The sequence below is a fragment of the Corythoichthys intestinalis genome, chromosome 10 (genome assembly GCF_030265065.1).
Source record: "Corythoichthys intestinalis isolate RoL2023-P3 chromosome 10, ASM3026506v1, whole genome shotgun sequence".
In the NCBI taxonomy this organism is placed as follows: Eukaryota; Metazoa; Chordata; class Actinopteri; order Syngnathiformes; family Syngnathidae; genus Corythoichthys; species Corythoichthys intestinalis.
In genome coordinates, this window is record NC_080404.1 from 27,364,470 (window position 1) to 27,389,850 (window position 25,381).

General features: G+C 38.4%; 2 protein-coding genes across 7 annotated transcripts in view; one reads left to right on the plus strand and one right to left on the minus strand.

The window, feature by feature from the left end:
- Positions 1 to 5,645, plus strand: part of sdccag8 (SHH signaling and ciliogenesis regulator sdccag8) — a 95,560-nt gene extending 89,915 nt beyond the window's left edge. Inside the window, exon 15 of one of the 4 annotated variants that reach the window (XM_057848436.1) lies at positions 3,057 to 5,645. In XM_057848436.1, coding sequence (XP_057704419.1) covers positions 3,057 to 3,107 — 51 coding nt within the window. In that variant the 3' untranslated portion in view covers positions 3,108 to 5,645. Of the gene's footprint in view, positions 1 to 2,046; positions 2,195 to 3,056 lie in introns of those variants that run through there. The other 3 variants (XM_057848431.1, XM_057848435.1, XM_057848433.1) reach the window with 3 other exon arrangements.
- LOC130923044 (RAC-gamma serine/threonine-protein kinase) overlaps positions 3,710 to 25,381 on the minus strand; it is a 127,669-nt gene continuing 105,997 nt past the window's right edge. For all 3 annotated transcript variants that reach the window (XM_057848440.1, XM_057848441.1, XM_057848439.1), the window contains 4 exons: positions 14,383 to 14,597; positions 14,145 to 14,232; positions 13,965 to 14,067; positions 3,710 to 6,464 (listed from right to left, as the gene is read on the minus strand). In XM_057848440.1, coding sequence (XP_057704423.1) covers positions 6,379 to 6,464; positions 13,965 to 14,067; positions 14,145 to 14,232; positions 14,383 to 14,597 — 492 coding nt within the window. In that variant the 3' untranslated portion in view covers positions 3,710 to 6,378. The remainder of the gene's footprint in view (positions 6,465 to 13,964; positions 14,068 to 14,144; positions 14,233 to 14,382; positions 14,598 to 25,381) is intronic.

The following is a 25,381-nucleotide window of genomic DNA, read 5'->3' on the forward strand; positions in this document are numbered from 1 at the left end:
TAAGATCATATTTTTAAAAATTCTTATTTCTTACCTAAAAATGTCATTACGCTTGATAACGCGTATCACTAAAAGTTAGGTGTTTCCCCACGTGTTTCAATTCAATTTCTGTTTGTTTCAAGCTATTTTTAAGTTGTAGTTAAATTTTAGGTTCGTCTAAATTGTAAATCGTTATAGGATTCTGGGTTTTTGCAGTGTTCAAAATAAATGTATGATACCTGCTGTATTGGAGCACATTAGGCACCAGTACTAATTGTTTTATCCATCAATGACTGCTGAGCCAAAGTTGACAATTAACTTTATTATGTTTTTATTTCTTTTTTTTTTGTTTTTCTGTTTTTCTTTTTTATTTTTATTATTTATGTATTTATCTCATCACTCTACAGCGCTATTTTTACAGATTAAATAAAGCCTGTATGAAAGACACGCTAGCCACGCATCGATGGTAGTTATAATTAATAGAAACCTAGCCCTCCGTTGGGCTACCGTTACATGAGCATGGTACAGTAACTCTTATTTATTAGCGCTATGTTACCTTAATTTTACCTTGCCCCGAGTGTCGTTTTTCCATTCTCGGAGTAAACAGGGTACCTCTGGTGGAGCTGCAACATTGAAGACGTGCTGTAGTGTTTTGCAAGCGCTGTTTTACAGTGAATACATGAAACCGTGTTCGCCTTTGTGTCCAGCTTGAAATGCCCCCAACTTCTGACATTTCCTGCTTTTTCTTGGTGACTTTCTCTTTGCTTTTGTCTGCGTCTTCGTCGGTACGTCTATATTCATGCATGGTTGAAATTAAATATATCCGCCGCCTCTGTCTTTCCCGTACGCATGTGATGTCAGTGCGTTGTGCCGCATTAAAAATAGTCCAGGCAAAACGTCATGCTTAGAGCTGGCAAAATTAAACGATTCATCGAGGCGGAGAAAATTCCTCGACACCAATTATTCGAGTAATCGTTTCATCTCTACTACATATCATCCCACAGGTTTTCAATGAAATCCTAGTAAAGGGGCTTGGATGGCCATTCCAATACATATCACTTGCTCCTTTGTATGAAAGCCAGAGTAGCTTTTTAGCGGCGTTTTGGGTGTTACTTTGGTGTTACTCATAAGAATCTGTTGCGGAATTCTAGCAACCCTAAACTTTAACGAGATTCCCAGTACCAGAGATGGTAATAGGGCCCCTTATAACACGATGGATCATCCATCGAATTTGTCTGTGGGTGTCAAGTGCATTTCTTGGGATGCTGTGACCAAATACCTCATTTTTTGTTTCATCGGTAAAGTAATTTGGCAAGCCAGATTGATTGTTCCATATATCCGCTTTGAATATATTCCACATATCAATCTGGGAAGGATCCCATTGAGATCAGTTTAATGGGAGGAACCTTAAAAAAATTATGTGGCTGGTGATTGGATGATGGCTCTTCTCGTCAACCGCAAAAATGTCGTTTCTCATCATAAAAGCTTTTAGTGATGTTCTTTACTCGTCTAACCCTTTCTTTTATCCCAGGCAATAGTGGGTAGTTTTATTTACCTGTTCTTTACTCTTTAAAATGAGGAAATTGTTACTTATTTCCGACCAAACATCAGAAATTGACCAATTTACAAGAACTGCTTTGCACTCAGACATTGTATTTATTCAACCAGATAGTTGCTTCCTGGTCACGCATGTATCCGCTTCTTTCTTCTGATTGGCTCAAACATCAGATGACTGTTGAAGTGGTTGGACTGTTGAGGTTTGCAAGACGGTATTGTAACTGTATGGTGAATCAGGAAGTACCGTCTTGCTTGCAAAGCTGTCAGTCCACTGCACCTTGTTCTAAAATGAAGCGGCCTTGTCCCAAAAATTTTTTTTCTGCATACCTCAACCGACCGTTTGTTGCGTGTGCAGGAAAGGTTTCGTACAGCTAAATAATGCAATGAAATCGTCTGAAGCAAGATCACGTTATATTAAGGTCGTGGATTGTCTCACCTTTGCTTCACCCGTAGTTTTCTTCTCAACAATTGTCTTTGTGGTCTCCCATTTCCTCACTATTTTCCTCGCAGTGGAAACTGACGAGCAAGGGCATTGAAGATGAGACGTGGCTGGGTCTTTCAACATGACAATGATCCCAAACACACAGCCAGGGCAACAAAGGAGTGGCTTCGTAAGAAGCATTTCAAGGTCCTGAAGTGGCCTAGCCAGTCTCCAGATCTCAACCCCATAGAAAATCTGTGGAGGGAGTTGAAAGTCCGTGTTGCCTAACGACAGCCCCAAAACATCACTGCTCTAGAGGAGATCTGCATGGAGGAATGGGCCAAAATACCATCAACAGTGTGTGAAAAGCTTGTGAAGAGTTACCAAAAACGTTTGGCCTCTGTTATCGCCAACAAAGGGTACATGACAAATTATTGAGTTGAACTTTTGGTATTGACCAAATACTTATTTTCCACCATGATTTGCAAACAAATTCTTTAAAAATCAAAACAATGTGATTTTCTGTTTTTTCCCCCCACATTCTGTCTCTCATGGTGGAGGTTTACCCATGTTGACAATTACAGGCCTCTCTAATATTTTCAAGTGGGAGAACCTGCACAATTAGTGGTTGACTAAATACTTATTTGCCCCACTGTATCACCATTTCGATATTTTGTCACACCCGTAATGGCAACCTACTAGTTAAACTAATTTTACAAATTGTGTAAAAACGAAAACATCAAGAGGGATTTCAATATGAAATTTTAACTGTTTATGTTAAATGCTTAAGAACTACATTTCTGTCTATCGGTGGATCCCTTTAAAATAAACAATTTGAGTTTTAAGCAATTATTTCAGAAAGTTAAAATTCTCATATAATTAATTGTTGTTGAACACAAATTGTAAAAATCTTTTTCCCTCAATGTATGCTCTTCCTCTGAATTGACGCCAACTACTTTTATGTTGTACTTCACTAATTGCATGCTGCTGTTGCTCTTGGTGTCTCTTGTTGACAGCACTGATGGATGCAATCTCCTTTCAATATTTGCTTCTGCGGCTTATGTGGAATTCAATATCTGGGCTCATGTGTGTTTTGTAGGCTTCAACAGTTGGACCGTCACTGTCAGAGCAGCGCTCAGCAGGTGTGTGAGCTGCTGGCCAAACAGAACCACATGATGATCAACTACTCCAGCTCTAACACACAATAACGTGTGCGACCACATGAATTTTAGAGCTGTCAAGTTAGTGTTCTTCTTTTGCATTCCTCAACTACTTTAGTTAATCTTCCTGGATTAGGTGAGCCATGATCTGTTTAGTTTCATGTGTGCATTTTTTTAACCCTTTCACGCATGGTTGACTTTTTTCTCTACCTTATAGTGCACCCATTTAACTCAGTGGCTGCCACTGATGGTGCTATTGGACTATCAGCGCCGTCATTGACTTGCAATAAGTTAAATACTATGAAAAGAAAAAAATCCACTTTGGAATTTTTTTTATACCACTAGAGGGCACAAGTTGGACAAAAACATTATTGTTTGCAATAATTTTCTATTTAATAAGTGGCAAAATTTGAAGATATGGCTTTAAGTATTTCTTTTTACGTTGCTGACTTGGAGGGGATGTACATTAATTTTAGAACTACGTACGTAGCCGGCACCAAGAACTCATAGCCTTTATTTAGACTCCATGTTGTTTAGTCCTCGAAGTTTATCACATCATTTACTGTATGTTGTCTAAGAGATATGTCAAAAATAAAAGGGAGTCATTTATTATTTTTTTTCTTCAAAGGAGGTCTGGCTGCAGAATGAACACAAACAAAATGACATTGAATAAATTAATTTGAAAACAAATTCAAGTGATAACACCATGACATTCAAATGATAATAAATAGCATGACATACTGTACATTTTGTCATTTTCAACTGCATGGTATGTTAAATGCATCTCGTTTGTTATTTGAACTAAATCTGGCTGTTTTTGGAGTGAAACCGTAAGGCTTTTCCGGCGTGTGAAGACAAAGACGGAAGGAACGTTGGAAGACGCGACCGCTCCACGCAGACTGACTTGACAAACGCCAAGGTACACGGAACGCTAAAGACAGAACGCCAACACCTCCTACGCTGCCTTTTATAGATTTTGGACTGGTCGCCAGTCAATCACAAAGAGACAAACAAGCATTCACACTCGCATTTAGAAAATTTGAAGTCTTCAATGACCCTTAACGTGCATTTGAGGGGAATGTATGCCAGATTCAAACAACTTTAATAGCGTGCTGCCAACTGACACGTCATTCTTACTCGTACCTTCTTCAATGCTAACTTTCCTTCCACTTGTCTTGCAACGTCCCCTTCTTTACTACTTGCACTTCTCCTTTCCATCTTGAGCTCATGCCCAACTACACACGTGCGCTCACACACATTTTTTTTTTTCACTTTTCATCACAAAAACGCGTCCAGTCATCTGCGCTCGTCACATTTTGATCACAACAAACATAAAACACACAAGCTTGGAAAATCACAGACCTTCACCAAGGCAAGTTCAGACAAGCATACAAACCTAAAGAATAGTTTAATAATTCTTAATTGTTAATTCATGTTCATTGTGAGGATGATTATTTACAAAAAATCTACAAATATTTCACACTGATTCTTGTGTAAAAGTGCTTAAGAAATTTCCAGAGGAATCTTTGGAATGCTAAAAAAAAACACTGTACAATATCAGGTAAAATAACCTTTATTTAATCCTATTTTATATAATACTTTAAATAGTTTAAAACCTGGGATAACTGGTATTATTTTACCACATATTGTTACTTTCAGGCTATCTTAAAGTGTCAACTATATTCCAATAAATTAAAATCCTGACTTGCAAAAAAAGGGGGGAAAAAACTAAGATTTGGATTCAGCATGTTAAAATTACATAACTTGCATCTTTGCAACATTTATTTTTTTATTTATTGTTGACCACTGTAGATATTTACAGTATATAATGCCTAAAAAAAAATAAACTGGATTTCAGGTCATTTCCTATTGATTTATAGTTACTTTCTGTTGATTTTGGAGCATTTTCAATGCTCACTAATAACTACTTTTTTTTTTTTTTTTTGGGTGGGTCCACCAATGTAGAATTTTAATTGGTCCAGATTGAAAGTCAGTTTAAGCGGATGGAGAATTCTTGTGGGTGTTATTCAGTCATAATCAGAATTGGATGGGCCATAGGAAATGAATGGCTTTTTGTCACAAAAATGATCAATGACATATGTGGGATGCTTTGTTTGAAGCATTCCTGTACTTTACTGTACTGTACAATACTGTACTGAATCATTGTTACTGTTATCTCATTGGCTGCCATTTTCACTGGGAGGGCTAACACTGCCAATCTCTCCGAGTCAAAATGGATCGGACGTCTATCACAGTCCATGGCAGGTAAAGTGTCCCAATCAACAAAATAAGGCATTGGTGGAGGTCTGCGCACAAAAAACGAACACACACACACACTAATAAATAGATAAAATAATGCTTGGCGGAGGTAAAAGCCACGTAAGCGTTTCCCCCTCCTACATTCTTCAGCCATTTTGTTTTCTCAGCCCTAACACTTGGGTAAAATCGCGTGTCGATAGAAAAAAGTCAAATAGAAAAAAGGGATGGTGATGAGTGGGATCATAAATAAGCCAGAAGTACCTCCACCAAGGAAAGATCATCATAAATACATCCGAGGCGGCATTCTGTTTCCTCCGTCCAGTCTTACGTTGACGAGCGAGCGTTGCATGGTGGGTAGTAAAGCTATAAGGGGGAAGGGGCGTGGCTGTGAATGGCTGTGCTTGGATCGGGACCCTCGTCACTACCCTAAAATGACGTGGACGAGTCGTAGCTTTCCACATTAGCAGCAAGTTTAGTGCTCTGGACATATTTTTTTATGGGGGGACGAAGAGAATCCTTAGACTTTAAAATGGCGAAAAAACCAAATCATTTGATTTTAAGCCCTGCAAGCGATGGAAGTCCAGTTGAAGAAGGTCGCGACCTCCAGGCGGATGTTGGAATAGCAGCAACAACGAGTGGGAAATTGCACCTGAGTCAACACCTGCCTACCGGACCCGCTCAGTCGATCCCAGAATGATGTGCAAGATAAGCCTGAGATTACAACCGAGCCACGCGTGCGCGCGTCAACGGCCGGCGAAGAGGGAACCGATCCAAGCGCAGCGGTCGGGGTGGGCGTCACATTAGCGGCTAAGCGCTGTCGTACCTTCGCTCGTTTGGGAAACAAAATGGCGGGAAAAAAGATGGCAAAATCCTTCCTCAATGGGATTCTTCCAGGTCCAAACGTGGTGGGCTTTCTTTTGGGGTAAGGGGCGGGTCGCCTCCTGTACTGATGACCTCATAGACCAGCTGTGATGATGTCACCGCAGGGGGAGGGGTCAGAGTTCATTCCCGTCCGCTGGCCGAGTAGGAGAACTGCGGGAAGTGCGGTCGGCGCTCGTTGTCCAGACAGTCCATGCCGTCTTCATCGACTGGGGAGAAGACATTTATTCAAATACATTTTTATGATCAATCAAGGAAAACATCCTATTTTCTTGTGTTTTTTTTTTTTTTTTGTTTTGTTTTTGTTTTTTGTTTAAATTATTGTTTTAACCGCTTTAGGTGAAATGGAACTGATTGTGGTAAAAAGTCAGTCTTAAAATACAGTTCGGTGCAATGACAGAGCGGGGTAAGGTTTGTTCCTATCTACCATAAGATTGCATTTTCAGCTGTTTTACCAGACTTTTGAGCACTTTTTTAACCTGGGTCAAGTTGGGGTTGAGAAAAGCCTGGTGGCCCACCAGGCTTATGAAGCACTGGGGAAAACTGAAATGTGCACATCATATCGTATTAAACTCATTGAAAGTCCTTGAATCGAATCAAATCATAACAGACTGTAATATCACCGAATAGAATAGAACGCCTTTATTGTCATTACACAAAGTGTTATTAGATTCAAAGCTGCCCCATATAGAGCACACACACTTACGCATAGAATGGACTGATAAATATATACAATCTCCAATATGCAAAATAATAAAAAAAAAATATATATATATATATATATAAATTAGGGCTGTCAAACGATTAAAAATTTTAATCGAGTTAATTACAGCTTAAAAATTAATTAATCGTAATTAATCACAATTAATCGCAATTCAAACCATCTATAAAATATGCCATATTTTTCTGTAAATTATTGTTGGAATGGAAAGATAAGACAAGATGGATATATACATTCAACATACGGTACATCAGGACTGTATTTGTTTATTATAACAATAAATCAACAAGATGGCATTAACATTATTAACATTCTGTTAAAGTGATCCATGGATAAAATGTTATATTAAAACGCCTCTTAATGTTTTCGTTTTAATAAAATTTGTAAAATTTTCAATCAAAAAATAAACTAGTAGCCCTATTCTGTCCTCAATGTGTGTGAGTACACAAATTGACAGATAGCGAACATAAGTTCCAAAAAGAAATCAGACGGTGTGGCAAAGTTGCATGGGCTTTACTGAAGTCATCTCTTTTTGACAGGAGCACGTTTCTTGTATTTTTGTAAAACTGAAAATAACAAGGCAATGTGTCAATAACTTGCATAAATCACAAAATAACATAAAATGTACACACACGTGTCCATTTGAGCAGTAGCACTAGCCAATTAGCTCACAAGCATCTAACAATGTAACTGCATTTCACCATATATGTGAACAAATTCAAATACACATCATCAATAACTATCTAATGCTCATGAATATAAACAAAGGAGGAATATAACTCACAAGCGATGCATGTATTAGACACAAACAGTGTGATGGGGCTATGAGAACTGCCACTGAATACTGGATGCGGACGTTAGCTGGTCTGAATAGCACTGTGTATTAGTGTGAGTTCACGTCGACATATAATCACGTCAGAAAAGTGCGCCAAAACCCAAATAATCCGCTGCACTGAATCGCCAGCAGAGGGCAACATTACGCCACATAACATATGCAAGTCACACCCAAGCGCCAGCAGAGGGCGGAAAAACTCCATAGAACACAATTAACAAGTTGGCCTTTCACTGTACTGACATTTAGATCTGTCTGAGCGGGCATAGTGCGTTAATTGCGTCAAATATTTTAACGGGATTAATTAAAAAAATTAATTAACTCCCGTTAACGCGATAATTTTGACAGCCCTAATATAAATATATGTATATATATATATATATATATATATATATATATATATATATATATATATATATATATATATATACAGTGCCTTGCAAAAGTATCCGGCCCCCTTGAACCTTGCAACCTTTCGCCACATTTCAGGCTTCAAACATAAAGATATAAAATTTTAATTTTTTGTCAAGAATCAACAACAAGTGGGACACAATCGTGAAGTGGAACAAAATTTATTGGATAATTTCAACTTTTTTAACAAATAAAAAACGGAAAAGTGGGGCGTGCAATATTATTCGGCCCCCTTGCGTTAATACTTTGTAGCGCCACCTTTTCCTCCAATTACAGCTGCAAGTCGCTTGGGGTATGTTTCTATCAGTTTTGCACATCGAGAGACTGACATTCTTGCCCATTCTTCCTTGCAAAACAGCTCGAGCTCAGTGAGGTTGGATGGAGAGTGTTTGTGAACAGCAGTCTTCAGCTCTTTCCACAGATTCTCAATTGGATTCAGGTCTGGACTTTGACTTGGCCATTCTAACACCTGGATACGTTTATTTTTTAACCATTCCATTGTAGATTTGGCTTTATGTTTTGGATCATTGTCCTGTTGGAAGATAAATCTCCGTCCCAGTCTCAGGTCTTGTGCAGATACCAACAGGTTTTCCTCCAGAATGTTCCTGTATTTGGCTGCATCCATCTTCCCGTCAATTTTAACCATCTTCCCTGTCCCTGCTGAAGAAAAGCAGGCCCAAACCATGATGCTGCTGCCACCACCATGTTTGACAGTGGGGATGGTGTGTTCAGGGTGATGAGCTGTGTTGCTTTTACACCAAACATATCGTTTTGCATTGTGGCCAAAAAATTCAATTTTGGTTTCATCTGACCAGAGCACCTTCTTCCACATGTTTGGTGTGTCTCCCAGGTGGCTTGTGGCAAACTTTAAACGAGACTTTTTATGGATATCTTTGAGAAATGGCTTTCTTCTTGCCACTCTTCCATAAAGGCCAGATTTGTGCAGTGTACGGCTGATTGTTGTCCTATGGACAGACTCTCCCACCTCAGCTGTAGATCTCTGCAGTTCATCCAGAGTGATCATCGGCCTCTTGGCTGCATCTCTGATCAGTTTTCTCCTTGTTTGAGAAGAAAGTTTGGAAGGACGGCCGGGTCTTGGTAGATTTGCAGTGGTCTGATGCTCCTTCCATTTCAATATGATGGCTTGCACAGTGCTCCTTGAGATGTTTAAAGCTTGGGAAATCTTTTTGTATCCAAATCCGGCTTTAAACTTCTCCACAACAGTATCTCGGACCTGCCTGGTGTGTTCCTTGGTTTTCATAATGCTCTCTGCACTTTAAAAAGAACCCTGAGACTATCACAGAGCAGGTGCATTAATACGGAGACTTGATTACACACAGGTGGATTCTATTTATCATCATCGGTCATTTAGGACAACATTGGTCATTCAGAGATCCTCACTGAACTTCTGGAGTGAGTTTGCTGCACTGAAAGTAAAGGGGCCGAATAATATTGCACGCCCCACTTTTCAGTTTTTTGTTTGTTAAAAAAGTTTAAATTATCCAATAAATGTTGTTCCACTTCACGATTGTGTCCCACTTGTTGTTGATTCTTGACAAAAAAATTAAATTTCATATCTTTATGTTTGAAGCCTGAAATGTGGCGAAAGGTTGCAAGATTCAAGGGGGCCGAATACTTTTGCAAGGCACTGTATATTAGGGCTGTCAAAATTATCGCTAATTTAATATCGGTAATTAATTTTTAAAATTAATCACGTTAAAATATTTGATGCAATTAACGCACCCGCTTGGATTAAAATGACAGCAGTATAATGTCCGCTTGTTACTTGTTACCTGTTTTTTGTTGTTTGGCGCCCTTTGCTGGCGCTTGGGTCCAAATGATTTTATGGGTTTGGGGAGTGGGCATGGTGCATGACATCAACAATGGCGAGCTACTAGTTTCTTTTTTGATTAAAAAAATTTACAAATTTTAACAAAACAAAAACATTAAGAGGGTTTTAATATAAAATTTCTATAACTTGTAGTAACATTTATCTTTGAAGAACTACAAGTTTTTCTATCCATGGATCGCTTTAAGAGAATGTTAATAATGTTAATGGCATCTTGTTGATTGTTATAATAAACAAATACAGTACTTATGTACCGTATGTTGAATGTATATATCCGTCTTGTGTCTTATCTTTTCATTCCAACAATAATTTACAGAAAAATATGGCATATTTTGTAGATGGTTTGAATTGCGATTAATTATGATTAATTAATTTTTAAGCTGTAATTAACTAGATTAAAAATTTTAATCGTTTGACAGCCCTAATAAATACACAATATATCATTTATGAGGGCTGTCAAACGATTAAAATTTTACATCGTAATTAATCGCAATTCAAACCATCTATAAAATATGCCATATTTTTCTGTAAATTATTGTTGGAACGGAAAGATACAAGACGGATATAAGTACTGTATTTGTTTATTATAACAATAAAACAACAAGATGGCATTAACATTCTGTTAAAGTGATCCATGGATAGAAAGACTTGTAGTTCTTAAAAGATCAATTTTAGTACATGTTACAGAAATTTCATATTAAAACCCCTCCTAATGTTTTCGTTTTAATAAAATTTGTAAAATTTTCAATCAAAAAATAAACTAGTAGCTCGCCATTGTTGATGTCAATAATTACACAATGCTCATGGTGCTGAAACCCATAAAATCAGTCGCACCCAAGTGCCAGCAGAGGGCGACAAAACACCAAAAAACACAAGTAACAAGTGGACATGACACTGTGCTGTCATTTTAATCTGTTCGAGCGGGGCATGTGCAATAATTGCGTCAAATATTTTAATGTGAGTAATTAGAAAAATTAATTACCGCCGGTTAACGTGATCATTTTGACAGTCCTAATATTTACACAACACAAGATAAAACAATATAAAATGCAACAGTGAGGAGTCAATGACTTGTAATAGTGATACTCTTGTGGTAAGGATAAATTGCTATTTGATTCAGTAATAAATATTGGTTATTAACAGTGTAATAAAAACAGATTGCCAAATATTGTATTGTATGTTGCATTGTTGGCCAAAGAATCGCTATCGCATTGCATTACCATGAAATTGGTGATTTACGGCCCCCAATGTTCACAAAAGCTGACATAAAACGATTATTTTTATTGTCGACTAATCACCTATTATTTTTGCGATTAGTCTACTGATCGGGTTGTATATAAAGTATTATTTTATTTATTGTACTCAGTGATTCATGTTTTAGCTTACTATGTGCATTGGAGCTTGGAAATAGATAGATATGAATACAATGTTACTATTTCATTGTTTTCCAAAGCAAAAACAGATGGTTGCAAACGTCTCAATTAATTGCAAAGGACTAACGAGATCAGAGAATATTTTCCCCCCTTTATTTAAGCTCAGTAAACACAAAAATGATTAGAAGAATAAAAATGAAAAACCATGTTTTCCCCCTCTTGTTTTTATAATTAAAAAGGTACAGTAAATATTCTTTACTTATATATATACATATACATATATATATATATATATATATATATATATATATATATATATATATATATAAGGAGGATTTGGACAGTTTGTCACAGTGAATCACCTCAGCTATCAGAACTGAATAAAAAAATAAAAGTGTTCAATAATTAACCGTTTGTGTACAAAATATACTTTATGAATGTAACACGAAATTTGGGAAAAAAATGTTCTGTTTTAGGTGATGCTGCTGTCAGGCCTGCTCATCAAAGACCCCAATAAATGGTACTTGTGGAAAGAATACAGTAGTATGTGGGACGTTCCAGAATTGGAGGATATTTTGGCTTCAAAATTTTTGAAAATGAACTTTCACTTTTTAGCCTACTTAGCTTCAAACACTGTTGAAAACCAGATATTTAAAATGCATTTTATGGTACAAAATCCATAACTGAACTCAAAATTACAACTTACTTTGTTATTACTACAAGCACACGACCAGTCGTGTCCTAAAAACATAATAGCATTAAATAAATCATGCCGTTTTTTTTCCATATTTCTTTTTATGACTACAGTGTAACATCTACATACGAAGTTAATTCGTTCCAGGACCTTGTTAGTAAGTTGAAATGGTCGTATGTCGATAAGGATTTTCCAATAAGAATACATTATAATTCCAATAGTTGGTTCCACAGCCTGAAAACCTACACTAAATCCTTAATAAATGCAGCACTTACACAGAAAAAAACAAATTAATTATGAATAAAAATTGGAATAATAATACCTGTAATAATGTAACGTATCGGGTTCTAATGTAGCAGATGTTTTTTGCGTGGTGTACCTGAACATTGCGTGGCTGACTTGACGGCGTGAGAGAGGACATTTTACTTTCACTTTTCATGTTCAGCTGCGGCAGACAGAAGGCATGTTGTGGTGCGCAAGTTCTGAAATAAACGATTAAAAACCTGACGCAGCTGGCAATTTTTTGCCAATGTTACTACAATAATAAATGTCACCTTAACTTATGAAGACTGGCAAACGGAGGTGTGAGGAGGACCGTCGAGCAGGTAGACATTCTACGGTCGTATTCACGAGACGCGCACAACACGCTCATATTTTTCTATCATTTTCATCTGCATTTCAATGTTAAGCCTCACCTTTTCCCTTTTTTCACCACCTGCCCTAACATTCTTGGAACCCACGTTGATTTCTCTCAAATTCGCCGTGCATTTGTCTTGTGGGAAAACAAAGAAACTGCGGCACTGTCATCAGTTGGCGTATTTTAAGCATGTTGTCAGATGTAGAAACAAATGGCGAGTCAAAATTTTACGGCGGATGTCGAAAAGATCGTGTGTCAAAGCGATTGTATGTCAAGGTACCACTCTATCTGAAACACATGAATATTAAGTGCAAGAGTTTTGATATTTTTTTAAAGAAAATATTCAAAAACTTGGTTTGATGTAGGTTTGGAATCCGCAGACCAAAATTAGTTCAAGACAGCCGTCAAGACTTAAAACAACAAGTCATTTTCGGACACAATGAATAAATTCTGATCTTGTTTATTATTATTATTATTATTGTCTTAACTATTGTTGCTGTTATCTCGAGAATATCATTGGTTCAGATTTTTTAAATTTTTTGTTATTTTTGTTTGTCTATTATTTTTATTTTCTTATGTCCAAATAAAAGCATTCATTCATTCATCAAAACTTGTGTTCTCCAGTGCAATCGATTAACAACTCAGGAAATCTGGTCAATTAATACAACTTTTTTAACCTGTGCATATTCGTGGGACGATATCAGTTTACCATTAGTTATATATAGATAGCAAATTTAACCCCTTCAGACCTGAGCATGCTGCTTAAGGACATACCGCATTTGTGTCTTTAAACCAATAAAAATACCGAATTCAGTTGCTATTGCCACTTCTGGGAGATTGGACGAAACTTTACCCATCGAAATCAAATCATGAGGTTTAACATGCCCTCTGTGCTATGTTTGGCCCTTTGAAAATGGCTGAGACAAAACGCAACTTAAAAAAGGCAAATGTAAGTGCTCATTTCAAAATCACATTAATATTAACATTAGAAACATGAAATATCCCAGTTCAAAAAATTGCACTTTGTTCTGGTGTTTGAGTAGAGTAAAAATCAGCATTTTTTTGGGCCAGCAGAAAATATGCGGGTCTGTCTGAAGGCGTTAAGTTCCGAGCATGTTTGAAGTAGCGCACCTGGAACATTTTTTCTGTTTTTTTTGGTAACAAATTACGTGATAATTAAAATGTGACTCACATTTCTCGGGCGGCGTCACCGTGATGGTCTGTGCAGTGAACTCCTCGTCAAAGTACCTGGTGTCCGTCTCAGACGTCACCTGAGGCTTGAACGGCGGAACCATCTGTGCGAGCGAGAAGGACATGGTGAAGAATTTCTGATGCCAGATACGCGAAAAATAAAAGCAAAGAGCTTGCGCACCTTTTTGTCGTACACGTGCTGCCAGTCGACGCCAGTGAAGAAACTGTGCCTCATGATTTCTTTGGCGTCATCCGGTCCTCCGCCGAGCCTTGTTGAGCATAAACAAAAGGATCATGGGTTTCAACAGTGTTTGAAGCTCAATAGGCTAAAAACTTTTTTTCCTTCCAAAAACTTTTAAGCCAAAATATCCTCCAATTCTGGAGTGACCCCCAAACTACTCTATTCCTTCCACAAGTACCGTTTGTTGGGGTCTTTGATGAGGAGGCCCGACAGCAGTGACTTGGCGTCTGCCGAAAGAGTGCGCGGGAACTTGATGTCCTCCATCAGGATGAGCTCGAAAAGCTTCTCGTGGTCCTGGTTGTAGAAGGGTAGACGGCCGCACATCATCTCGTACGTCACCACGCCCAGACCCCACCAATCCACTGCCCGGCCGTAGTCATTGTCCTCCAGTACCTGAGGAGAAAACATTGATGGTGATGCCAAAATTGACAATTAGGCAACATCTTCGGTAACTCATTGTCTGCCATAGGCGGCGAGAGATGTCCGATCCATTTAAGCAGGAATCAGTGCCAATATGGCAAATACAAACTTTCAAATTGTACAAATTAATTCGGATACAAAGTTTTATATTTTACAGTGTGCCCATCATCACATGCGTCTCTGCTATAAGTGTGTATTTGCGTGAGTATAACTGACATCACAAAAGGGCTGCGCTCATAAGAATTGTCATTTTTTAGTTAAATATGAGTTTCTCCATCATCAAAGAAATTCCCGATGCTCATTGATAAGATAATTATTAAATGGTTAATAAATATTTGCTTTTACCAATGAAGGCTCACAAAGTCTTGATTGCTATAATAGGATGTTCCATGATTGATTGCAGTACATTTTTGTGATTGATAACTATAGACATGTTTAGCTCTTGATAAAACTGCCTTGTCATTCTGACCGGTTTAAACCGGCTTAGATTCCACAGGTCAACTTCAAGGACAAGCCACAGACATTGAGAAACTAAACTGTCTGGAACATTATAGAAATCATATTATTTCATCTTATTACTTGCCAAATGCTGTTACTTAATGAAATGTATTTGATGAGAAAATTATTAAGATGTTTATTATATATTTGCTCTAATCATTTGCTGCTCGCAATGAAGAAATGCTTTTGCTTATTGCTCACAAAGAAAGAATGTTTTGTCTTGAAGAAGCCTTGAAAAGGCCTCTTGCCCGTTCAAGGACAGAGGCAAAAGAGGCAGCTTTGCTGAAATGTGCTGACACACATGTATATAATTCGACCTACATACACACACATGGCCAAACAAATACAACAGGTGTAGCCAGCTTGCATATCCTTTCCCTTTTAAAGCAGTAATATGAAGTAATTTCTCTCACATGCCAAATAGGGTCACAAGTAAAGTAATTAAACATTGTCCAACAAATAAAGGATGAAAAAATAATTTTATATGTTGTATATTTGACAAAATAATCGCGTTTCCGAAGTTCGAGCCTGAAAGGGGACGAACCCGGAAGTGATACGTCACACCGGGAACAGCGATGGCAGCTCCATACATACGGCCGCCATACAAAGCCCTTCAAACAATGATTCAAACAGCGATATAAGCGATAGATCGAGCGCAAGGGAGGAGATCCAAGTTTTTGAAGAGTTGACGGAAGAAGAGGAGCTTGGAATTTTATGTTGGACCTAACATGTATTAGCCAGACGCTAATCAGGATGAAAACAATGTGCCTAGACTACCTGACATGGAATGGATAAACGACCCATCGAGATTATTGGTAAACATTGGTAAGATATAGGCTGTTATTATTTTCAAGATTTGAAGATGCAGGCATTTGCACATAATTTTATGTTTTTGTTTATCTGATGACATTGTTTAAAAAATTAATAATCAGACTTCATGTTCATTTTGGCAGATCCGGCAGCTCTCGTGCATATAAAATAACAATATAAAAACGTTGGCAGGAAAGAAGGAGATGAGTCGTCGATGGCTTTCTCCACTTTATTGTGGCAACAATAAGAAAACAAAATAATAGTGGACTGCCGCCACATTCGACCGCAAAGTTTTGCTTCTCGCTGATATCCTCCTTGCCTCCTACTCCAGCGTCTCTTAAAAGGATCTTGTAATGAGCTTTTTGTTTACAAATGTATCGAACACACGACGTGCTGACAACTTTGTCTCTTTATTAACACATTGAGCAGTTCTTATGGAAAAGTAAGAACACAGCTCGGCACAGCTCTCGGCAGGAAGTGGCGTCTAATGGCGTGAGGAAATGTAGTTTTTTCACACAAACGAACAGATTACAAAGCACCACGTCAATGTTGTCCCGAGACTACATTTCCCACGATTCACTGCGTGACCTGTGCGCTCATTGATTCGCTGCGAGATTGACTCAATGCCAACACGCTAAATTGTCACCTGTCAGCGGCTCTCGCGAAACAAACTAGAAGGCTATCAAGCGATCACCGTGAAAGAAACGTCGAACCGTACAAATGCAATGCAATGCTTGAAGCATGAAGGTGGAAATACATAATACAAATACAAATAAAAATAAATGTGCACAAACTCACCGGCGGTGTCTCTTACTGCAACGTGACCGTGAATTACCGCGACGCCGACCCGTTTATATGCACATCCACACCCGTTTCCCGTTTGACAGTGGATTTAACCCTTTCGGACAAGGTCGTAGATGACACACAATTTAAACACGCTTAACCTAGCGAACGCAACAACAACTTTGATCGGGGATTGCCACGAGTTAACTTTCGGCTAACGTCGCTAGCTTATACTGTTCATTCCACAACAGTAGGCAGCTATGCTTTGACAAAGTCATCAGTCATCTATCCAAAAATCACACTTACTGTTTGGCAAATCCTTGATCATAAGCAGACCGGTTAAGGAAGCAGGCATCTTCGAAGTGTTTGCAGTAGAGAACACTACTCAATGATGGCGTGAAATTCATTCGCTTCGTGCGAATGAAAGATGTCCATTTACGTACCCTGCTATCCTTCGGCCACTCATACAATTTGTCGTTTGAGTGAGAACAAAACATCGCCACACACCGCTGTGGCATCTTACCGAGAAGCAATGCAACAAACAATACTGTTCTATGGCGGACATCCCTCGCACTTCTAGGTGAGACGTAATTTCCGAAGATTGCCAAAGAAAAGCATTTTCGTTGTCAAGGGCGTTGCTAAGGGTTAAACAAAAAATCTGGAAGGGTTGCGTTAAAAAAAATAACGAAAATATGCTTATAACTGTTTAGCCATTGATATTATTCAAAAACATGGTTGGCCAACCTTACTTCACATTACTGCTTTAAGGCAAGACACCCGTCTGTTGCTAGGGCCATCCCATATAAAGAGAGGTGAAGGAGGGGCTAGTCAGAATGAATGCGGAAGCTGTATTTTGTAGTCTAGTATAGTTTCCTCTCTGTCTCCTTGGAATCTTTTCAACTAAATGGCGTACCGCACGCATGCAATTTTTTGACTGTGACATCGCATCGTAAAGCGGAAGTAAAACAAGAGTGGGACATTATAGACCCACCCTCGCATAGAAACAATGTTAATTCTGCTACTTTTCTCCGGCTACTTTTCTCTTTCAAAAACGAACACGCCGATCACACAGTGCTTTTTTGGAACATGTAGAAACGACTCCAGACATTACGACATATGAAGGATGTTTCTTCATACGTTTCCCGAAACCAAAACTCGGAGGAAAAAATGTGAAGAATTAATAAACTTGCGCGGACGTTTTAACGCCAGCTAAGTGAAGCCAGGGTGAAGCCATTCACATTTCATATGCAGTAAACATTATGTTGGGCTAGTATGGTCTTTAAGAGAACAAAGAGGTAAGCCATTTTGATATTTTTAACTTATTTTTTTGGCGTGACGTTGTGCCGTGCTGCTTCTGTTCAACAATGAATGACCTAAAAAGAATTAAACTGGTATCTGACTGCCAGTTACCTTTTCTGTTGTAAAAAAAAAAATCTTCAGTAAGGGGGAAGTGTAAATAAACTACAGAATTACGATTTGTTATCAATGAAAAAATTAAAAGTTCGTTGGCTGTCACTGACTACCATTTGCAATCGCTACACAAAACTAACAAAATTACCCCCAAGAACGGTCAGAGACGTAGGACAACCAGAGGATATAATATATAAGAAAGACAGGGCTGGTGGTAAAGGATAGCTTGTTGAAACAGGAGAATTTCATTGTCAATCGCGCAAGAAAAAGGTGTCGAAAAAAAGCTAAGGCTATGCTTAGGTCGGCTCGTTTTTTTTTCGTCTTTTTCAGCCCTCGACACTCTTTAACCGAACATGTTTATGTTCTTCCACATCTTTGCCAGTAAATTTGGCAGCAGGGACAATCTTCTTCTTCGTACACGATTTCCATTCATTTCCTATTAAGGACAAACGGCAGCGTGTCCCCCCTTAGCAACAGTAGCTAACGTCATGAATATTAATGAGCGGAAGTGACGTGTTGCTTGCGGTACGCCATTGAGTGCCTTCTCTCCTTATTTTGGGTTATATCATAAATGTCGACCTAAGGATTCGTATTTGAACTTGACACTCATACTTTGAATAACCGTTTTTTTACATAAGGTCATTTATACTGTGTGCCGTCTTGCCCTTTAAACACAACTGCACGTATTGCAAAATCGCATTGTTGAAAATGTTTCTTCACAAAAACGTTTTTTGTTCGTCTTTTACGAGACATCTGCTCGCATCTCTTTTATTGGCAAAAAAAGCGCCGGCGGTGAAGAAGAAGCAGACAGATGAGCCAGGAGATAAAGCGCAAGAGAGTCAATATGGCGCCGAGGTGGCTGCGGGGAAGCGTTAAAAAAAAAAAAAAGCCGAGATGGCAAACATCAGTGGGTGGCGGGTCTTCAGAGGCCCCGCACGGAGGAAGAGGACGGCGGGCCGCGGACGCGAGTCACGGCCGCCCAGCGACTCTATCAAAGTCTTCTCCCGCACCTCGCATATTCTGGCCTCCTCCATCTGCTCCCCCTTCATCCCGTCGCAAGGCAGAGGTACTTCAGGTGCTCATTAACATCACACGCTTATTAACATGTGACGCTATGATGAGTGTGTGCGCGCGCACGTGTTTGTGTAGTGACGGACAGACTGGCAGGGTTGGAGAGCGTCCAGAGAGGCATATGCTGTACATCTCGCCAATAATAATAGCATCTTCTCACTGTTAAGAATAATGGAGCAGGCCGGGTGTGCGCTGGCGCATGCCAACAAACCTTAACAACCGACAGTCATTGATTATGGCATCTAAACAGTATGTCCGAGCTGAAATTCTACCGTACAATTACATTTCAAATCAATTATCGCAGTGTTTTCGTCAGCAATGACGATAACGAAAATATTTCGTCGAGGAACAATTTTTTTTATGACGTGACGATGACAAGCTAAAAACTTGCCTTGGGAGACCAGAACATAACGAAACTAATGCCAGTTTTCATCTGACGAAACGAAAATGCGGCAGTTTCAGTCATATGTTCACAGCGCGTGACACTTTCATATTGTACGTGGAGTACGTCAGTTTGCATCGTAGAAGTGTTTAGTCGAGATCGACAGATGTGAGTTTTTTTATGACCGATACCGGTTAAACAGCTTACTGTCCCACTGTGCCACCTTTAAAATGCCAATTATTTTAAACAAGAATAATGTAGAAAATGCTTGTCTTTGTTAAATGCTTCACTGAGTGAGACCAATCAAATCCACTCACTGCTGAGAACAGCCATGCACACACACACACACACAATGAGTTGCCACAGCACACTAGTTTAACAAGCTAAACGATGATTGACACATTTGGCGTCTTTGATTTAGGGCTGAACAATATTGGAAAAAACTGACATTGCGACTTTTTGGGGATTTGCCATATATTGCGATATCAAAACCTGAAGAATTACAGGTCCTTCTCAAAAAAGTAGCATATTGTGACAAAGTTCATTATTTTCTGTAATGTAGTGATAAACATTAGACTCATATATTTTAGATTCATTACACACAACTGGATTAATAAGCCTTTCATTGTTTTAATATTGATGATTTTGGCCAAAAATTTAAGAAAAACCAAAAATACCTATCTCAAAAAATTTGCATATCATGAAAAGGTACTCTAAAGAAGCTACTAACCTAATCATCTGAATCAACGAATTATTATAAATAAAATGTATTATTATTATTATTAAGGAAAAAGTGTGAAAGGAAACGCTGCACAACCAGAAGAGGTGACCGCACCCTGAGAAAGATTGTGGAGAAGGGCCGATTCCAGACCTTGGGGGACCTGCAGAAACAGTGGACTGAGTCTGGAGTAGAGACATCCAGAGCTACCGTGCCGGAAATGGGCTACAGAGCTATTTTTTAACCTGAAACAGCTGCAGAAGCGCCTGAACTGGGCTACAGAGAAGCAGCACTGCACTGTTGCTCAGTGGTCCAAAGTACTTTTTTCAGATGAAAGCAAATTTTGCATGTCATTCAGAAATCAAGGCGCCAGAGTTTGGAGGAAGACTAGGGAGAAGGAAATGCCAAAATGCCGGAAGTCCAGTGTCAAGTACCCACAGTCAGTGATGGTCTGGGGTGCCATGTCAGCTGCTGGTGTTGGTCTACTGTGTTTTATCAAGGGTAAATGCAGCTAGCTATCAGGAGATTTGGGAACACTTCATGCTTCCATCTGCTGAAAAGATTTCATTTTTCAGCACGGCCTGGCACCTGCTCACAGTGCCAAAACCACTGGTAAATGATTTACTGACCATGGCATTACTGTGCTCAATTGGCCTGCCAACTCTCCTGACCTGAACCCCATAGAGAATCCGTGGGATATTGTGAAGAGGAAGTTGAGAGACACCAGACCCAACACTGTGGATGAGCTTAAGGCCGCTATCGAAGCATCCTGGGCCTCCATAACACCTCAGAAGTGCCACAGGCTGATTGCCTCCATGCCATGCCGCAATGAAGCAGTCATTCCTGCAAAAGGATTCCCGATCAAGTATTGAGCATAGCTGATATAATTAATTGAATGTTGACTTTTTTTGTATTTAAAAAAAAAACACTTTTTTTGTATTGGTCGGATGAAATATGCAAATTTTTTGAGTTTCTCGACTTTTTTGCCACAATCATCGATATTGAAAAAATAAAAGGCTTGAACTACTTCAGTTGTGTGTAATGAATCTAAAATATATGAAAGTCTAATGTTTATTAGTACATTACAGAAAATAATGAACTTTATCACATTAAGCTAATTTTTTGAGAAGGACCTGTATAACCAGGTGACTTGAATAGCTGTTTGGGAAGACTTTGGTAGAGCACTACAACCACATTGCATTCAATAGAGATGTCCCGATCCGATCATATGATCGGAAATCGGGCCAATCGCGCCATTTTTCAGAGGATCGGAATCGGGTGAAAAGGATCGAGTTTTTGATTGAAAAATACATTCTTTTTCTGCTTCATGCACGTACAGCCTCTCCTCCTCCCTCCTGCAAAGCAGTGTGACCAAACTGTTTTTCTTGGTCACCAATGCAGCTGGCGTTTGGTACTTAAGGTTAACGATTATTGACAGGCTTATAGATTTGATCTGGCCAGAGACGCCTCGGTAGTGCTACGATCAAAGGCACAAATGTGTTAATCATCGTTATGCTCCTGAAGTGTCCTGTGCCTTATTCATTGTGTAAATGAAAGGCTGTTCTCGACAGCGTGAGCATCAAAGTAAAAGAAAAAAAATGTTTTCAGTATCGGATAGGGACTCTCTATTGGCATTCTCAAAATCAGTTGACTCGGGTGCAAAAATATGCGATCGGTACATCCGTAGTATTCATATAATAAGTATCCAGGAAGTCATGTTGGCATTAAAAATAAACAATTGCACGTCCTGCGATGAGAAACATGCGCACAATGCAATGGCGATGTCCAAACAATATATTGTGCAGGCCTACTATGAATGTAGCGCTGCCAAGATCAAAGCTTTGACGTCTGTCAATCATCGTTAACTTTAACAAGCAAAACTCGCTGTGCACTGCTGACCAAGAAAAGCAGCAGGAGGAAATGAGGCTGTATGACCATGAAGCAGAAATACATTTTTTTTAAAAAAATTAAAAACCCGATCCTTTTCGCCCGATTCAGATTTTGCCGATAGTTTTAAATTGACTTTTATATATCAGCCGGTCAGATTGAAAAAAAGGGCAGATACTGATATACATCAAATTTCCAAATGTCGGCCCGATATAACAGTTGACCGATATATCGGCCTATCTCTACTGTTTAGGTCGTGTCAGTCATGTGAGATGTGCTAGTTTAGGATGTATTTGAAGCTAGGCTGTGCACCAACTTGCTTCTTTGGAAACACATGGTAAGATTTTTGTCTTCTTATCTTAGCAAGGGAGAATATACAATGTTGCTCTAGCCTTCAATGGTAAGTGCTGAGTTAGTATCACACCTGGGTGACTCGTCATGTTAGCATAGCATTCGCATTAGCATCAGCATCAACTTTTGACTTTTTTTTTTTAAAACATACGGTTCGTGGCTTCTAGGTGGGTTTAACAGAAATTATGTACTGCTTTTCCTTCTCAGTGTGTTTTATTATCACAAAGTTGGCATTGTCCTTGTAGACGCTACAATACGTGCTTGTCTGTCAACGTTCATTCGAAATGGTTGGGAAACTTTTCTTTGGACTAAAACTTGAAATTTACAGATGTAAACACTAAAACTAGACGAAATATGTATGAGATTTATTTCGTCGACAAAGACGAACACATTTTGAAATGATCAAAATATGACTAAGACTAATAAGTGTTTTCGTCCAAAAGACTAAGACGAAAATTAAAAGGGCTGCCAAAAACAACACTGAATTGTCATATAGACAAAATCAAATAGACACGTTTACACACGTTTTGCCTTCATCGATAAGGTAAATGGAAGTAGTGGTCGGAATAGTGTGCAATCTTGTGCGAAGCTGCTACAGGACCAACGTTTTTTGTGCAATATCCTCATCAATTCTTCAGTTTAAGTAGCAAAACAACTGAAGCGGCTGTATGTCGATAGATATTTCATGTGTGATATGTTTGCACGCCGCTGGCAAGTATGGAGAAGAAGAGAAAGATGAGCTGCTGGAGGAACATCGTCTGCTGCCAGCTCGCACGCTCTACAACTGGAGGGATAACGCTGCGGCTTAGACGACTGGGAGACAGATGGAATATTTATCCGCTCAACTTTTTGAAGTGCGGCAAACAACGAAGAGATGTTAAAAGGCATGCAAGCATGAAATGGGGAGGGAAAAAAAGGGGTGAAAGTAGAAAATAATCACCCTAATATCTGTAAGCTCTTGTTAAACTGTTCATTATTTTTTTCTTTTTTTCTTAAAAATAGTGTGATAAATTTTAACATTCAGCATTTTAAAAGTGTTTAAAGATCTTTTGCTACATTTTTAAATGGCCGTACTGTATGTGGTAGATTTCAAAATTTTACATTTAAATAATAAAAAAAAGTAATAATGCCAAAAGTAAACCATTCTCATAATTTACCATAATATTTTTAATACAACACTAAAGCAAAATATAACATTATATTCTTATTTCTTACAATATACTAACATATTACTTATAACTTTTTTTTAATTTCATTTTACTTTTTAATTTTTTTTTTTATAAATACCATAAATGAATGAGCAATAGTCACTCAATTTCATTTATTCCAATATATGTATGTATATATATATATATATATATATGTATATATATATATATATATATATATATATATATATATATATATATATATATATATATATATACATATATATATACATATATATACATATATATATACATATCAGGGGTCGCGTTAACCGAATATTTTCCGTCGTTGACCGTTTTTTTAAAACGGTGACGGAAAAAATTGAAGTCCATCTGTCATTTTGACAGGTTGCAATTCACACCCCAGACCACAGGGTGGCGAGTGAGCATATTAATTAGCTATTGTCTCTCTTGATGCATAACGTCGTTGGCCTTACTCGGAAAAATGTCAAGGCAACTGAGTGTTTGCCTGGCACGGCCAGACTGTTCTCCCTGTATTTTTCAAACACTGAGAGAAAAGTCTGGGACCCAGCCCATTAACGGCCTCTCGAGTAGGTACAAAATCAATCGACAAATCAGATTTGTTTATTTGCGTGACGTGTTCTTCACGAGCAACATCACTCTTGCGCGCCGAAAGTCGTCTCTACAACAACACGGATGGCGAACGAGAGAGCCAAGAATATGTTCCAATCCAAGGTAAATTCAGTTTTAAATGAGCTAAAACACAACGACACGAGTCATTGACAACAGTCTGTCTCGCTCTACCCATGTTGAATAAACTCTGCTCTCCTCGTATGTTTACTTCCGCGCGCAAGTCCCTCGTCCTGCCCTCGTCGCTTTGCTAACGGCGCGTCTGCCCGTCACTGATTGGTGCACTCCGCTGTCTGTTTGCCTCTTGTTAAGCTTGTTCGGACAAAATATTAATTAAAAATGAATGAAAACTAAATACTATTGAATATGTGATTATTATCATTTTAAAAATGTAAGTGTTGGGTAAAAATAGATTATGACCGGATTTTTATGACACTGTCAGTCAAAATGACAGACAACGAAAAAGTCTAGCGCAACCTCTGATATATTATACATATATATATATTTTTTCCCCATTTATTTTAAAATTAAAATTCACTGTAAAATTATAATTGAATCAATTACAGTGATCCCTTGCTACTTCACGCTTCAAACTTTGAGCCCTCAGTCCATCATGGATTTTTAAAAAATTTAAAAAAAAAAAAAAAAAAAAAAAACAGATGAGCGGCCCCGAGCTGATCATGTAGTCTCTTTCCCTGCTCTCTGTTGGTCAGGCAGTGAGTGCATTGGAGTTGCTTATTAAAGTTAACGATGACTGACCGACGTTTAATGTTTGAACTTGCCAGAGAAGCTGATTTCAAAGCGCCACATGCGTCAACCATCGTTTATCTCGTTAAACAGTTGCTGTGGCAACTCATTGTGTGTAGGTGAGCAGCTTGGACGGATTTGAGTGGACTCACTCAATGAAGCATTTTATGAACCCAAGCCTTTTTCTGCTTTATTCTTGTTTAAAGATAATTTGGTGGGACAGTAACATTTTTAAAACGTATCATAATTATTACATTTGAAATGCTTGAAAAAATATTAATAAAATAATAAATGAATAAAT